This window comes from Engystomops pustulosus, chromosome 1 (assembly GCF_040894005.1).
Source record: "Engystomops pustulosus chromosome 1, aEngPut4.maternal, whole genome shotgun sequence".
Lineage (NCBI taxonomy): Eukaryota > Metazoa > Chordata > Amphibia > Anura > Leptodactylidae > Engystomops > Engystomops pustulosus.
This window is the reverse complement of record NC_092411.1, coordinates 208,835,703-208,851,046: the sequence shown is the minus strand read 5'-3', so window position 1 is coordinate 208,851,046 and position 15,344 is coordinate 208,835,703. Positions and strand designations below refer to the sequence as shown.

The 15,344-nt window shown below is 38.2% G+C and overlaps 1 protein-coding gene across 1 annotated transcript in view; it reads right to left on the bottom strand.

Annotated features, from left to right (window-relative positions):
* Positions 1 to 883: 883 nt before the first annotated feature.
* Positions 884 to 15,344, bottom strand: part of PRSS12 (serine protease 12) — a 104,299-nt gene continuing 89,838 nt past the window's right edge. Inside the window, exons 12-13 of the mRNA XM_072119201.1 lie at positions 2,848 to 3,128; positions 884 to 2,133 (exon numbers count right to left, since the gene is read on the bottom strand). Coding sequence (XP_071975302.1) covers positions 1,826 to 2,133; positions 2,848 to 3,128 — 589 coding nt within the window. The 3' untranslated portion in view covers positions 884 to 1,825. The remainder of the gene's footprint in view (positions 2,134 to 2,847; positions 3,129 to 15,344) is intronic.

Here is a 15,344-nt window from a genome sequence, read left to right as displayed (position 1 = left end):
AAGTAAATGGACAAAAAAGAAATCAATATGGAATTCAATATTTAGTGTCATACTTTGACTTCAAAATAGCATAATTTCTTAGAGGGTCATTCACACACAGTTTTTGAAGGAACTTGACATGAAGATTGTTCCAAACATCTTTGAAAACTAACCAAAGATCTTTTATGGATGTACAGTACTTGCTAAAGTCCTATTTCTCTTCATATAATCCAAGAATGACTTGATTGACTTGAAAATCAGGGCTCAGTAGGGGTCAATACATAACTTTCAGGACTCCTATTGTTTCATGGTAAAGATAATTCCTAATTACATTGCTTGTAGGTTTGGAATCATTGAGGGAAGTATCCAGCGGGGGCTGCGCGGCATACAGGCAGCCCCCAGGTTACGGTACAAGATAGGTCCTGTAGGTTTGTTCTTAAGTTGAATTCGTATGTAAGTCGGAACTGTATATTTTATCATTGTAACCAACGCCAAATTTTTTTTATGACAATTTCTTTGTGAAAATTGAATTTTAAAAATGGATAGTCATAAGAACTCATAATTCATCATTCACAATTAATAATAAAGCTTAATTGCAGACACCTTTGATAACTATTATAGCTGTTTATTGTAGCCTAAGGATAAAGTACAGTAATTTTAAAATATCCAGAGGTCTGTTTGTAACTAGGGGTCATGTGTAGGTCGGATGTTCTTACGTAGGGGACTGCCTGTATATTTTTACACCTGCTCCTATCTGGCTTATGGTGGCCAGATACATGAGACAATTATAAATTTCAATGCTGCGGGCCAAAGACAAGCAGGCACATATCTGCCATCAGAGAAAAGTTGAAATCAGTCTTACATTTTTGTATAGACCATGAACATGGAATTATATTCCAAGTTTTATTTGAATTGTCTATTTACCACTCTCTAGTGTCAAGTGCTGTACTTGAGAGTCCATCAGTATTTGTAGATTGTTTTATATCGTAAAGAGAGACATTTTAACATTTCACAGTTCTATAAAGAATGTATCACAGATGAAATAGAACTGAAAATACAAGTAGTTTTTACTTTTATTGACATGCTCTTAAGGGCATAGAAAGGAATACAATATCTAAACCATCTTTTTCATGGCTGATGCTATTTCATTTGCCTATAAGATTCTTTGTGGTTGACAGTATCATTTTCATATTGTTACAAAGAAAACTATGTAGAGTACTTGACTTGTGTATAAACACATTAGTCATCCAGGTGAGTTGCTTAAAAATCTTCAGGAATCTATAGACAACACATGTAATTCTTCTGTATGCCTATAAAGCATCATACGCCTGTGCTGTTTGTTAGAGTTATCCATTGTGAGCATATACATTGCTTTTTATTACATCATTAATAATCATAGGTGTTGAAGTTAGAATGAATATTAAGGATGCAAATAGATCTGATGGCTATGACCACCTTAATATAATTATTTTATCCTTACACCACATTTATTACCTATATTAACTATGAAATATGTGTGCACAGTAAATATAGATCATATCACTTTAATTACAGACCTATTAACAAGACAAAACATCTGGCTTAGAGAACATTAAAAAAAATGACATTATGAAATAACTAATTGATTTACCAAAATTTCAACACTTTATTTTTATAGCCCACCCTGTCTGGATGCTACTTGGCATACCTTCCACCAAGTCTCCATAAAGGGAAGGTAATACAGTCTTTATTAGGTAGCAATTATTATGTAGAAGCAATCTGCCATACTAGTTCCTGAGTGCCATATCGTAACATACATAACAATTTGGTCTGGCTTCCTTGGAAACATCTGAAATACTTCTGTTGTCTATAAATTGGTCAAACCTTTTATCCATGGTATAAAATTAGACACTTTTGTGTATACTCCAGGAGAATCCTTCATCCCACATCCATAGCCCCATGAAGTTACCCCAAAGACTACCCAGCTGCCTCCAGATCGTTCGCAGACCAGCGGGCCTCCACTGTCTCCTTGACAGCTGTCCACATGCTTCTGGTCTTGAGGACTTCCTGCACAAAGCATCCTTCCTGTAAACCGACTCTTATACCGCTCTTCACAAGCTCGCTTGGGTAGCAATGTCACTCCAGCTTGTTGTAAAGTCCTTGAATATGCCCGACCTAAAAGTGCATACAAATGCATATGCTTATGGTTATGGAAAATGTGTCTTAATATCTATCATGTTCCATACAAGGGGAGATATGGCTTGTATAGCTGTTATTCCAGGGATCTGAGTCACTGCAGGAGGTTGAAAAGGATAGTTTATAAAAGCATTAGATGGAGCAGAACTGTCAATGACTGATGCACTCCTATAACAGGCATGGCTTCAGCAAACACTACTGTGATTGACAGGTCTGCTTCTAGGGATATTTTATGACAGTTTGTGTCAGTCTGAGAACTCTACAATGAGAATTATTTATTTATGCATTTTACTTAAAATTGTTTAGCTCACAAAAGTGCAAGTGTGAAGTCCATTGATGACTTGTCATCTAGGCCTCAAAACGTCATCCTGGCATGACTCATGTACACATCTCAAGTGTTACCAATCGATCAATGCTTCAAGGTTGATGTGATGGTTTTAGATGTGACAAGTTGGGGTTAAGCAGTGTAAATCCTATTTTACAATCATCTTCCAAGCGTTGTCTTATAAATGTATATCTTATATTGCTGCTTCTATTTATGCAAATAATTTATCTTCCACGAGAACAACTTAAATTTATCTTTGACCCTTAATTAAGAATGGTGTAAATTTTCTATTGTTATATTCATCAGGTCAGTCAATAATGCATTAATTTATCGGCATCATATGATAGCTGCACAATAAGTTCCTTTACCTGTATCACCCCATCCCGTAATATAACAGTTTGATGCTGTTTTCTGAGCTCTTTCTCTTCGCATTGGTAAACAAGCAGGCAAAACGTGGGTGCTGAATGGAACACACTGTTCAGAAGATCCATGTAGTCGTATGAGTGCAATGTCATAGTCACTTCCATCAGGTCTATAATCTTTGTGTATTATGATCTGTTGGATTCCTATGTCCTCTTCATACTCCTCAGGTACAAGTGTGTGATAATCTCCTACTCTTATCACATAATTGCGAGTGTTGTTACCATACCTAGTAAATGAGATGAGAAAGCAAAGTAGAAGGTAATGCAGTATAGTACTATGTTCATATGGTTTTTATTTATTATAATCTAGCTGAAAGTTTAGCCTTTAGCTTGCTTAGGTGCTTCATGACACATGGTAAAAAAAACTCCCAAATAGAATTCTATTATAGGGTGAAATGGAATTAAAATAGCATTTTATCATGACAGTGAATGTTCCAGTGGATTTTGTGAATTGCATTAATTTAAAGGAACCCTTTCACCACATTTTTCCTTATGAAGGGAGTTCAGGATGAGCTGCTCGACTCGGTCGTGGAGGCCATGCACCGTCTGACTCGCGGGCTTCTCTGTCTGGATACCAAGTAGGAAATCAAAGTACATTTCACTGGCTTATGAGTAGAGTTTTTTTTAGGTAAAAGAAGAGTACCCATGTCTTAATCTATGGAAACCTGTCAATGCTCCTTTTTAGGAAAAAGGTGGTTACAGGTTCCCTTCAACCTACTGAATTCTTCAATTTTTGAATGGAGTTGTTTTGGTGAAGTGATATTATTGATAAGATGAATGAGACAGTGGCATAAAAATCTGCAGCAAAATGACCACATATAAATACAATCCCATAGATCAGCAATTGTATAAGTATATTTATTTCTGTGTAGGGTTACCATGGTTTTGGCATACAAATATTAACACAATTTTTGGATTAAGTGGTTTCCATGCTAACAATTGTAATATCACAGGTCATATGTCAGTTCTTGAGCATGTGACCACTGTCACTAGTAATTCTACTGATTGCTTTGATAGAACTTGAAAATAATGAAATGCTACAATAGGAAAGAGTATAGTTTTTCTATTTACAAAAGCAAAAAAAAAAGGATTTTCTCACAGTAAACTGGAATATCTATATAGAACCTTATAGACACACTCTATCCTGTGTTTTTTTGCTACTTGACCAGAAGTCAGTCTCTGCTTCTACCCAAGGGCATTGTGTGTAGACAGGAAGTCATGTCGATCTCATAGAAATATAAAAACTGACTTCCTATCTGACCATAAGACACTTTGGGGGATATTTATCATACGCCCCGCCGCTACAAATTTGCAGCCCGATACATGAAGAGGCTTCTGCCTCATCATGTATCGGGCTTCCAGTTGCACAGCGTTTATCCTCGTTTGAAAAGTCGCCGGCAGCAGCGAGTGCGCAGGCGCGGGGACAGTAACGCCCCGCGCCGGCCCACTCCCGTCCGGCCTCGCCCCCTGCTCGGCCGGCCGCGCTCCCCCCTTCACGCCCCACTGGCGTGAAGGTGGCGGATTGGGGAAAATAATCGCAAAAGCTAGCAATAAGCTAGCATTTGCGATTATTTCAGGGCCTCTGCGCCACTGGCGGAGCGCAGAGGTCCTGATAAATATCCCCCTTTGGGTGGAATTTATTAAGAATTTGGTTTTGAATTCCAGTCTCTTACTTCCCTCCGCCAGCTCACTGTATGCCAGATATACTAGTAGGCTCTAAGTATATCTGGAAATGACCACTGCCAGTTCAGACCACATCTGGCCTGGTGGAGATTACAGCGAAAGAGAGTGAACACCTCTACCAACCTTTACCCACCCCTGTCCCACAAGCCCTCTTTTCTGACAGAAAGGGGGCTTTATACATGCCTTGTCGAACCACAAAACTGGCAGATAAGGCATGGGAAATTCCCCCCTTTATGTCAATTGAAGTTTCTAATTATATACATTGTCTAGACAGGAATATGGTAACTGTTGGTGGCAGGGCCGGTTCTAGACAAAGTGGGGCCCTTGGCAAAACTAAAAGTGGGGTCCCAAAATAAAACTATTTTATGAGCAGTCACAGAGGCTCCCTTTAGTAAGGTAAAACTGTCATATGGGAGAATTTTATAGTAGATAGATAGATCAAAGAGAGATTGATGGGCACTACAGCCTTGCAGCACTGGTTAACATCTGCAAAGAGTTTGTATGTTCTTTCAGTGTTTGTGTGGGTTTCCTCCGGGTCCTCCAGTTTCCTCCCACACTCCAAAAACTTACTGGCAAGATGATTAGATTGTGAGCCCCATAGGGACAGGGACTGTGCAGTGCAGCATAATATGTGTGCGCTATATAAATAAAGAATTATTATTATTATTATGATAGAAGATAAATATGATAGGTGATAGAGATTTCTAGATGCAGAGCTATAAAGTAGATGATATATACAGTACATGGATATGAGAGATAAATACAGTAGAAGAGAAATAGAAGATTGATTGAAAAATAGAGAAAAAGCGAGATATATAAATGGTCAGATTATAGAAGTTGGATAACTAGACAGATAGATGATAGATATATAGACAGGAGACAGATGATAAGCATCTTCACCCGGGAATTCAACCAAGGGGTATTAACCCAGAGCAATTTTTACAATTTTGATGTTTAAAAATAAAATTACAGCAAAAACAATTATAGTAAACCGCAACAAACCACATATTTTCTGAAAGCAGACACTTGCCCTTATAACTAAGGCGCCTTCATGCAATTCTGATTCAAACCGAAACATTTTATAAAAAATACTTAAAATTTGACTATGATGGCAAAAAATGTTCTCCAAACAGAAATATTTACCTTCACATCTCCTTAATGTAATAGATGGACATGAATGCCTAATGTCATGAACCCCACTCACCGGAGTCCAAACACAGGGTGTACCTACTCTATGGAGTCCCAGAATTTAGCCCTCAAGCTCCACCCACTTCTACAAAATGGCATCCTAACACTAAATTTACTCCACCCAATCTCAGCACCCAGTCCACACTGCCACCACCCACGAGTTACTTACACAAAGAAGGCCGTAGGCACCTCAACCACGCAGACGATGCACACTGATTCTTTACACAGAACATGCACGTACTACTTACACTATATTAAAATGATGAATTCAGACAGTACATGCATTCACTTACTACATAGACTATGCTAAAACTGGTAACTAGAGATGAGCGAGTATACTTGTCCGAGCTTGATGCTCGTTCGAGTATTAAGGTACTCGAAACAGCTCGTTGCTCGGACGAGTATTTCCCCTGCTCGAGATCGAGCATTTAATTAAAAAAACACAGTGAAGAACAATGAAGAATATAATAAAAACAGTGAACCCAGTGAACACAGGATCATTTAAGTGAAAAACACAGTGAAGAATAGATTACAGATGGTCGGCACATCTGCTTACTTGTCGGAAGATACGCGCGAAACGGTGCGAACAAAATAGTATGTGAAGAACAATATATATGTGTGAAGAACACATTTAGGAACACGGTGAGCAGGACAGAGACAGCGGGGAGCAGGACAGAGACACCGGGGAGCAGCACAGAGACATCGGGGCAGCGGCAGCACGGAGACATCGAGGCAGCGGCAGAGAGATCACGGAGACTTCAGTGGAAGAAGAGGAGCGGATCCCAGGACAGCGTATCTCCCGACAAGTAAGCAGATGTGCCAAACATCTGTAATCTATTCTTCACTGTGTTTTTCACTGTGTTTTTCACTTAGATGATCCTGTGTTCACTGTGTTCTCTGTTTTTATTCTATTCTTCACTGTTCTTCACATCTCCTAACTTGTCGGGAGATAATATACGCACGGAACAGTGAAGAATAGATTGCAGATGTTTGCATACATCTGCTAACTTATAAGAAGACATTCTTTTTCAATTAAATAACACATTTTATTCCCGAACCATGGTCCCTTTGAAAAATGCTCGAGTCTCCCATTCACTTCAATGGGGCTCGTTATTCGAGGCGAGCACTCGAGCATCTGGAAAAGTTCGTCTCGAATAACGAGCACTCGAGTATTTTAGTGCTCGCCCATCTCTACTGGTAACGTAATTCCCTTCGGAGACTTAGATTCTTTAAGGCTACAAGCAGAGACTAATTAAAGTAACACTTTAATATACTGTACATAAAAAATACAGTACACTCAAAGAATAAAATTGTCAGATAAAATGAAAAAGTTAAAAACAATACACATACGATACTTAAAAACAGTTATTGAAATAGGTAGAAGTTCTTTGGCCCGAGGACAGGGCATAGAGAGCGATCCAGCCTTCTAGTGTAATAGAGCCCTCAAACTGAACCACAGCCATGTGGCTGCTGCACTAATTGAAACTCAGGGGATTTTTGACCCCCACCCTTGTCTGTGATGTCACCGTGAGGGGGAGTTTTTCTATCCCCCTCCCATCAGAGAGGTACTTTCTGGGTCTGGGGTTTTATGAAAACCCCATAACTTTTCATTGGAAGATGGCCCAATTGTGCCATTGCTTCCAATCATCCGGGTACCTTATTAGCATCCAGCCCATACCAAACTCGGGGTGTCTTAGCCTAATATCAGGGGTGTTCTGCTATTGGCTGACTTCCCCTGGAGCTAAGCTTCCGATTCTCGCTCCAGGAACACATCTGGACCCCATAACTGCCCCGTGTAACTGGGGACCCATAATTATGAATTATGCCCCAGTTATGGACAGCTATGATATTTCCCATTGTCTGAGTTTTGGAGGGAAAAAACACATATTATGCTGTCTCTTTCATCCGCCTTCCTCTACCAAACTCTGGCCTAAGGTGTCAATTCTTCGACTTAGTGAAGAGCATGTTTCTCTGATCAAACAGAAACTCCCTGGATTTTGGAGACTCACTGCCCAGCACTTCTTCCTGGCTGGTTGTAAAGCAATGTTCCTTTCAGCCATTTGCTCTGGCCAAATGGAGCCTAATGACTCATAACAGGACATAATGAAACAGCACAAAAGAAAGAAAAAATTAAAAACAAACAAACTAGAGTAGTAATATTATCACAACTCATAGTCACATAAAGCAACATAATATTACTAAAATAACTAAATATTTAAATATTACCTTTAAATATTCATCATAAAAGGAAACTTGACTGGTCTCTCAGGCATAGATTACAGCTGTGTTATAGACCAATGCAGCACTATTCCCATAGGCCCTGGTTGGTGGTTTCTAGTCCAATTGTTTTTAATGCTGCTAACTTATTTTTGACCCATTACATTTCATCCGTTGAAGTGAATTGTGTGTTATTATTGTGCAGTATTTGAGGCTTAGTGGAAATCTACAACTGGTTTATACCTGTATTCACCCTTAATACTGATTGGTAGCTACAAGCAGGTTACATACAACTATAAATTTATTGGGAGCTTTGGCTCTAACACGCCCCATGGAGAACTTCTGCCCCTCCTCCCTGCTGCTTGAACTCCCCTCCTTCCACCCCCCAATCTTGTGGCAACACACAATGTGCTGCCTATGTGACATGTGAGATCCAGAGCCCAGGAGACCAGAGAGGCTCTGGTGATGCTTCCCAGAGCACTTGCACTCTTTACATAAAGATTAAAGTTACATTTTAACCAAACTATAGGTGCATATCTCCTTATATTATATCTCCTTAGATTATATCTGTCTTCACCTTAATGGGAGCTACCAAGCAGCATTAAGACTGAATACAGCTATAAACCACTGGTAGATTCATCATAAAAGGAAACTTGACTGGTCTCTAAACCATAGATGACTACATTACAGCTATGTCATACACCAATGCAGCACTATTCCCATAGGCATCAGTAAATGTTCATCTCTAAGTGGATCCCATGACCACACTCTTAAATTGATAATTACTGAATTGCTCAGTAATTATATTTGACAATATTAATCATGTGTTTGCAATTTAATTCACCTGATTACAATGTTATTACAACCCCTTGACCCTATAAATAAACTGATAATTATGATGAATCAGTAACCAAAGACGCAACCTTACAAGTAAGCCCCCAGAAGGTGGCAAGTTTGGACAGTTTCCTTAGTGTCTTAGAAACACATCCACTAATATTATATTCAAGGAAATGATCTAAGTCATGGAATGCAAACTACTTCCTATCACTAGATAACATCTCACTATCAAGTAATGCTTTGCCAGGGTTTCATGCTAGTGTGGGTGCTTTACATATGTGAAGAAGGATGATTTGGCAGAAGTTTACGTTTCAGGTGCCAAAAAATAAAAATAACATGAATAAATAAAAGTCTGATGCTGTAGTTATTAAAATGTCTCTAAAAATGTTAGATTGAAACATAATGACATTAACAGCTGGTAAGAACTATGCAAAATTATTTATAAAAACTTTAGATTAAGCATTTTAACATCATATTGTATTTCTGTGTAAATTTTAACATATGTCTATATGATTTATGTTAAAAATACAAATTCCTAAATATTCCCATATTTATGAGGGTTACCAGAGAATACACGGTAGGCTTCTTTATATTAACCTATCATTACAGCACTATTATGCTGAATGAATGCTACCATAGGGTAATGTAACTTGCAGGGGAGTTGTAAAACTGTCCTGCCAGAGATCGAATAGAATATGTGAACATGGGAATAGGGAATTGGGAGTGTTAACACGAACTTTATATTTTGGCTAAGAAGACTATGGGAGCTTACCAAGTGGAAAAAGGGAAACCCTGCATGTACACAACTATGCCTCCAGAACTTCACTAATCATGCCTTCAGTAACAGCATACAGTATTTTTCGGAATATAAGGCGCACCGGAGTATAAGGCGCATCATCAATAAATGCCTGATAAAATATCTAGGTTCATATATAAGGCGCACCGGATTATAAGGCGCACCTGATTATAAGGATGAATGACCAGCAGGTGGCAGACCTGTGCACAGTTCAAGGCAGCTGTTGTCTGTCAGTATGGTTCATATATAAGGCGCACTGGATTATAAGGCGCACCTTTGATTCCTGAGAAGATCAAAGGATTTTTTGTGCGCCTTATAGTCCAAAAAATATGGTACATTACTTGAAGTGTGCTGATCGCCACTCAAAGCACCCTGTGATCTCAAGAAATAAGATTCCCTGTTCTCTTGTCACAAGTATAAAGCTTAGACCTTAAAACATGAGAAATCCAGGAACTATTATTGTCTGGCCTAAACCTTTCATTTGGTGAACCATAGTATTTGTAGCATATAAATGATATGATGTTTGCTATCGAAAGAACTGGGAGTCTTTTCAGGACCAAGGGAAAGGCGAAAGGTGCAGAGGCACAATACCCTTGGAAACTCTGTAAATCTCAAGTTGCCCAGCCAGAGCCTTATTCTGAACTGATGAAACATTTTTGATGAGACAAGAAAATAGCTACATATTATCACTTTTCAGTCACTGTTTTGTCACTGTTCAGGTAGGTGTCTTATCAGAACAGTAAATGAACACTAAACTTATCTCTCGTAGGAGACCAAAACAATGGACATGTGTACTCACATCCTGTATTCAATCTGCGCTGTGCCTATGACATCATTTTACAACTGACACCTATGAATGCTAAATGAATCTTTTAGAGAATTAAATATTATAATAACTTAAAACCTATTTTGGTTAGATATGGCTAAGGGACCGGTGTATGAGCTTTTAAAAATATGATTCAAAATCATCTCTCTCTCTTTCTATACATAGATATATTTTGTTCAATTAAAGGAATTTCCAGGAATTCTGGAAAACCCAGTGAGTGGTGGCAAAGATCAAAACAAACTGCTCTGGATCTCAGTTCCCACATTGCACTGGTACTTCTTCTAACATCACAAGTGACAGCTTATGGTCCTAGAAGGCAACTCATTGGCCAAACCCTTCATTCCCATCACTTCCTGATGCAGTCCAAATATTGGAAGAGTTGGGACAACAAGGGAACCAGGTGGCAGAGCAGGGTAAATACATATTTTGTTTGTCACCCTACCCTCGCCTATGCCTCCAGAATTACTACAAATCCTGTTTAATTGTAAAATATATATATGCATACGATAGCCATATACCATTCCTCAATAATAATAATAATAATAATAATATTCCTATTTAGTCATATTTAGCCAAAATAGGTTTTACGATATTACAATATTTCAATCTCTACATTTCCATTACTATTACTTCACTATAACATCTCATCACTATAACATAACTTCCCTGTTAGCGACAATTGGGCCGCACAGCACATTTTCGTCGGGTTTCCCGACTATTTCCGATTTGCGCTGTATTTTAGTGGGGTTTTTGGCGCACATGATCGGATTTTGGCACCGACTTGCACGCGACACAAAACAGTGGGCGTGGCAGACGGACAACCCGACTGATTCGGACTAAGTGCGGGGTTTACAATTCAAATTCTGTCGCAAAACAATGCACTCATATACACCGGGAAGAATAAGGTGAACTCCCGCAGACTTCAGCTGGGAAGCGACACATCAGGAAAATTGATGCACGATCTTGAAGAATCGCGGCGGATTTCATCCTAGTCGGAGAATGCACCTCGGGGATCACGACAGGACCGGGTAAGTAAATCTGCCCCAATGACTTTCATCTTACTTCATTAATGTCCATGTGCTCCCCGATACACGTGGCCAAACAGTGTGCTTGGGACGCCAAACCAGGACCGCGGAAAACCATCTTTGATACTGCTTTATTTATATACTGACACCATCAGATATATCAGGTATAAAGTATACACTAATTATTTCTATCTGGCCAGCACGACACACTTATATTATTATATTGCCAGCTGGCAAGTGTCCCTGCCACTTTTTAAAATAATTCCCCTGTATCTATGCATTTTAAAATAAAATAGATTTTATTTTATTTAAATTAGTAACATTCCTATTATTTACTATGTGTTTATTTATTACAAGTGATACCTATAAGTATAAGCATGTAGGGAAACTCTGAGCATTTGTTTATAACCTGTGGAGATACAATATCCATTTTCTTCTTCTTACACATGTAATTAGAATTATAAGTGTGATTTCCTATATACACCGCATATCATAATGTTGAATTTGGAGCAGTTCCATTTATGTATAGCTAGGTTTGATGTGGATGACAAATTCTGATGCAATAGGTTTTTTAATGTACCAAATATAATTTATTGTCTATTGCATACCCACTAGTGCCTGCTATTGCCATTTTTCTATTGTAGTTTTCTCAATTACTGGTACCTATTCAATCACAGGGGTTAGCTATACAAAGTTTAAGCAATATTGGTACCTATGAATTTTTGAGCTTTTTTCCGACTCCTATCAAAAACGGGCATGTCCTCAATAAAAGGGGATATGTCTGCGCTGGAAATAACCCTGCACCAAAAAACTACACCAAATAAAAAGGGGTGTAAAGTACAAGTCACCAGCCTTATACTGCACCAGATTCATCCTCCAGCATCAGACACAATGATTAATCTGGCACAACAGAAAACTGTCTAGTTCTATTCTGTATGGGTCTAAAGACAGACACATTAATACATCGTTCCCATTATGTTTATAACAACCATGAGGCAGGATTAAAGTCTGGCTTTTACCGAGGTTTTAAATGAGTACGTTTCCAATTACTCTGCTAAAACTTTTATTGGCACAATACAAGAATCCAGATCTGGAAAGTGAGGTAATCATTTTGAAAAACTGTGTTCCAGGAATGAAGAGCTAGGGCGGGTAAATGTTATCTCTAGCAAAGAATTGCTATGTCCTATCATCATATCCAGCTTTGGCATAGTTCCTTTTATTTTTACTGGGGATGTTGAACTTTCACTGCCAAATATCTAAAGCTAATAAAACAAGCCATAAGTAATAGTGTAACTTTGTGATGATTTACAAAGAATATTTATTTTCTGCACAAAAATGTGTTAAAGCTCAGGGCAGCCTGACATCCCCGTGCAGCATAAAACAAAATAGAATCAATCAATCTGAAACTGGCATCGATTAGGAGGGCAGGATAGACAGAAACACCTGAATAATTATTCTGAGAGAGCTGCTGCCCATGAAAAATGACTTCTGTCATCAGGTAATAGCAACCAGTCATGGAAATATTAATTTCACATAATCACTTGCTGGCTACTAGCCAGGATTAAGTCATGGCAAAGAGGAAAGAGGGAAATCTAAGTCCAATGTGCAGAAATAATTAAGATTCTAGGTGCACATGGGATGAGACCTTGTGTCCTCTCTGACTGTATGAACAGTTGGAGTCAGATTTTCTGACCAGGGCTCAAATTTTTACTGCTTAATAATTTACCTTTCTGAAGATTTAAGCTTTTTAAACCTTCCAAAAGGTTATAGGATTAATCTTTTTCAGTACAGTATAAAGAAGTCAATAGTTACAGATGAGGTTCTCATCTAATAGTCAGAACTAAGCCTTTCTTAGGCTTTTCTTTCCGGATGGCCTAATAAGTTCACATCAGCCCATTCATTTAAAAAGTTTTTTTCATGAAGACATTTATCACTTATTCACTATTTATTTTTTTTGCACCAAGCAACCAACCACAGAAAATCTTACATTTTTCAAATATTTTAGAATTCTTATGCTAAGTTCATATCTGCATTTAGCAATTTATGTTACAAATTCCGTTATGAATATCAGCAAATGGTGACTTTTTCCGTTTAAAATAATGGATGTGTAAAGAAAGGTAATGGAATGTCTAGTAACCTGTATGGGGAACACAAGGATGGAAGACCTTCAGTTTTTAGTTTCCAGTACATTTTTCTTAAACAGAGTCAGTAAGCAGCAGAAAGCCCTGACAGAGGTATGAACTGGACCATACTATGTTCATATCAGGTGGTCAGGTGGTCGGTGATATTTTTTAATTCTACTGAGCTGTAGCTGATGGGGGCAATTCCTGTGGCATTCTAGATAGAAATATGATTGAAATAAGTTGAAATTAATTAACCCAGTCATTAAGTATGCATATTAACAAATTAGGCACATCTCCTGCACATAAACCTTCTGTCATAACCAATTGTCCAACCAACTTACCAACTTTTTGGAGCATGGAGCATAACCGTGGCAAAGTCAGAGGTTTATGTGCAAAAGCAACTTGACATAAAATATATATGATAGTTACCCCCATTGTACTTCAAACCTTAGCATTACCTAAGAATTTCAAATTGAAAATAGGCTCTAAAACTACATTCTGATACTACCAACGACTCCTTACAATGAAGTTGTGCTAACCTTTACTACTGAGAATAGTCAATTCCTAAGTGTTTTACTAATTTGGTCAATAACCCAAAATATTGTTTCAATAATTAAATTATATATATATATACTTGTTCAATTTTTTGGAAAAAAAAAGAATTAATGTGAGACTTTTAGCTGGTTTAGCTAGTAAATTATGGACTGTTGAGCAAGAGCTCAATTTTGTGAATATGTATCTTCACTTTCAAATCAGCCTTAAACCAATTGATGAAAAATACTTTTTTTTTATAAATATTAGCCAGTACCATAGACATTTACCAGAGCCCTTCCAGCTCTTACACCATAATATAGTATTTATGAATATACATTTTTTCTGAAATTATGTCATAGTAAAATATTATCGCTTTACTTAAAGTATTTTAAACAATTTGTGGAAGAAACAATTAGGAATACAGCCAAATATGATGTCAGGACGCAATAACAAAGACGTGAAAGCTTCATTCATCATAATAAAGTAGCTTTATGTTGGAAAAATCTACCAGGACACATAATGCAGGTGATGTAATGTCTCTAAAAAGAGACAGCAAAGGGTAAAAGTTCAAAATGTCTGCAGGCTAAGGTCTCGTGTACAAGGTGCACAGGTTGTAGTATAGTTTATGGCTGCCGTACTCGTCTCTATAGCATCACAGAGCAGTATTGCAATGTTTGTAGGGGAGAAAACATTTAAATAAAACCAGGATAGGGCCTAACTTGCTGATCAGTGGAGGTCTAATTAATGAGACCCCCCACAGATCACAAGGATCCGATGAGGTCCCTGGTACCTCAGTCGGACGCCTTGTCGCTCACGGAGATTAATGAAGCAGACGGCCAGGCATAACCATTCTGCTCCATACATCTGAATGTAGCTGACGCAAATTGCTGAGTGCTGCACACGGTGATCTCTGTCAGCTCCATAGAGATAAATGGAGTAAAACGCTCATGCGTGGCCGTCTGCTCCATTAATCTCCAAGAGAGACAAGGGGTCCGACTGAGGTATCTGGGACCCCATTAGACCCCTCTGGTCTATTTTGGGTCCTATTTTGTGGATAGGACCTAACCTGGTTTGTATGAAAACCGCCATTAACTTATCAATGGGATACACTTTATGTACATCCCTGATAAGTTACTGTTCAGACGAGTTTTACTTAATTCAGTTCCTATACTACAGGTGTATTTTCCAACTCACTCATGACCAAAGATTTAAAA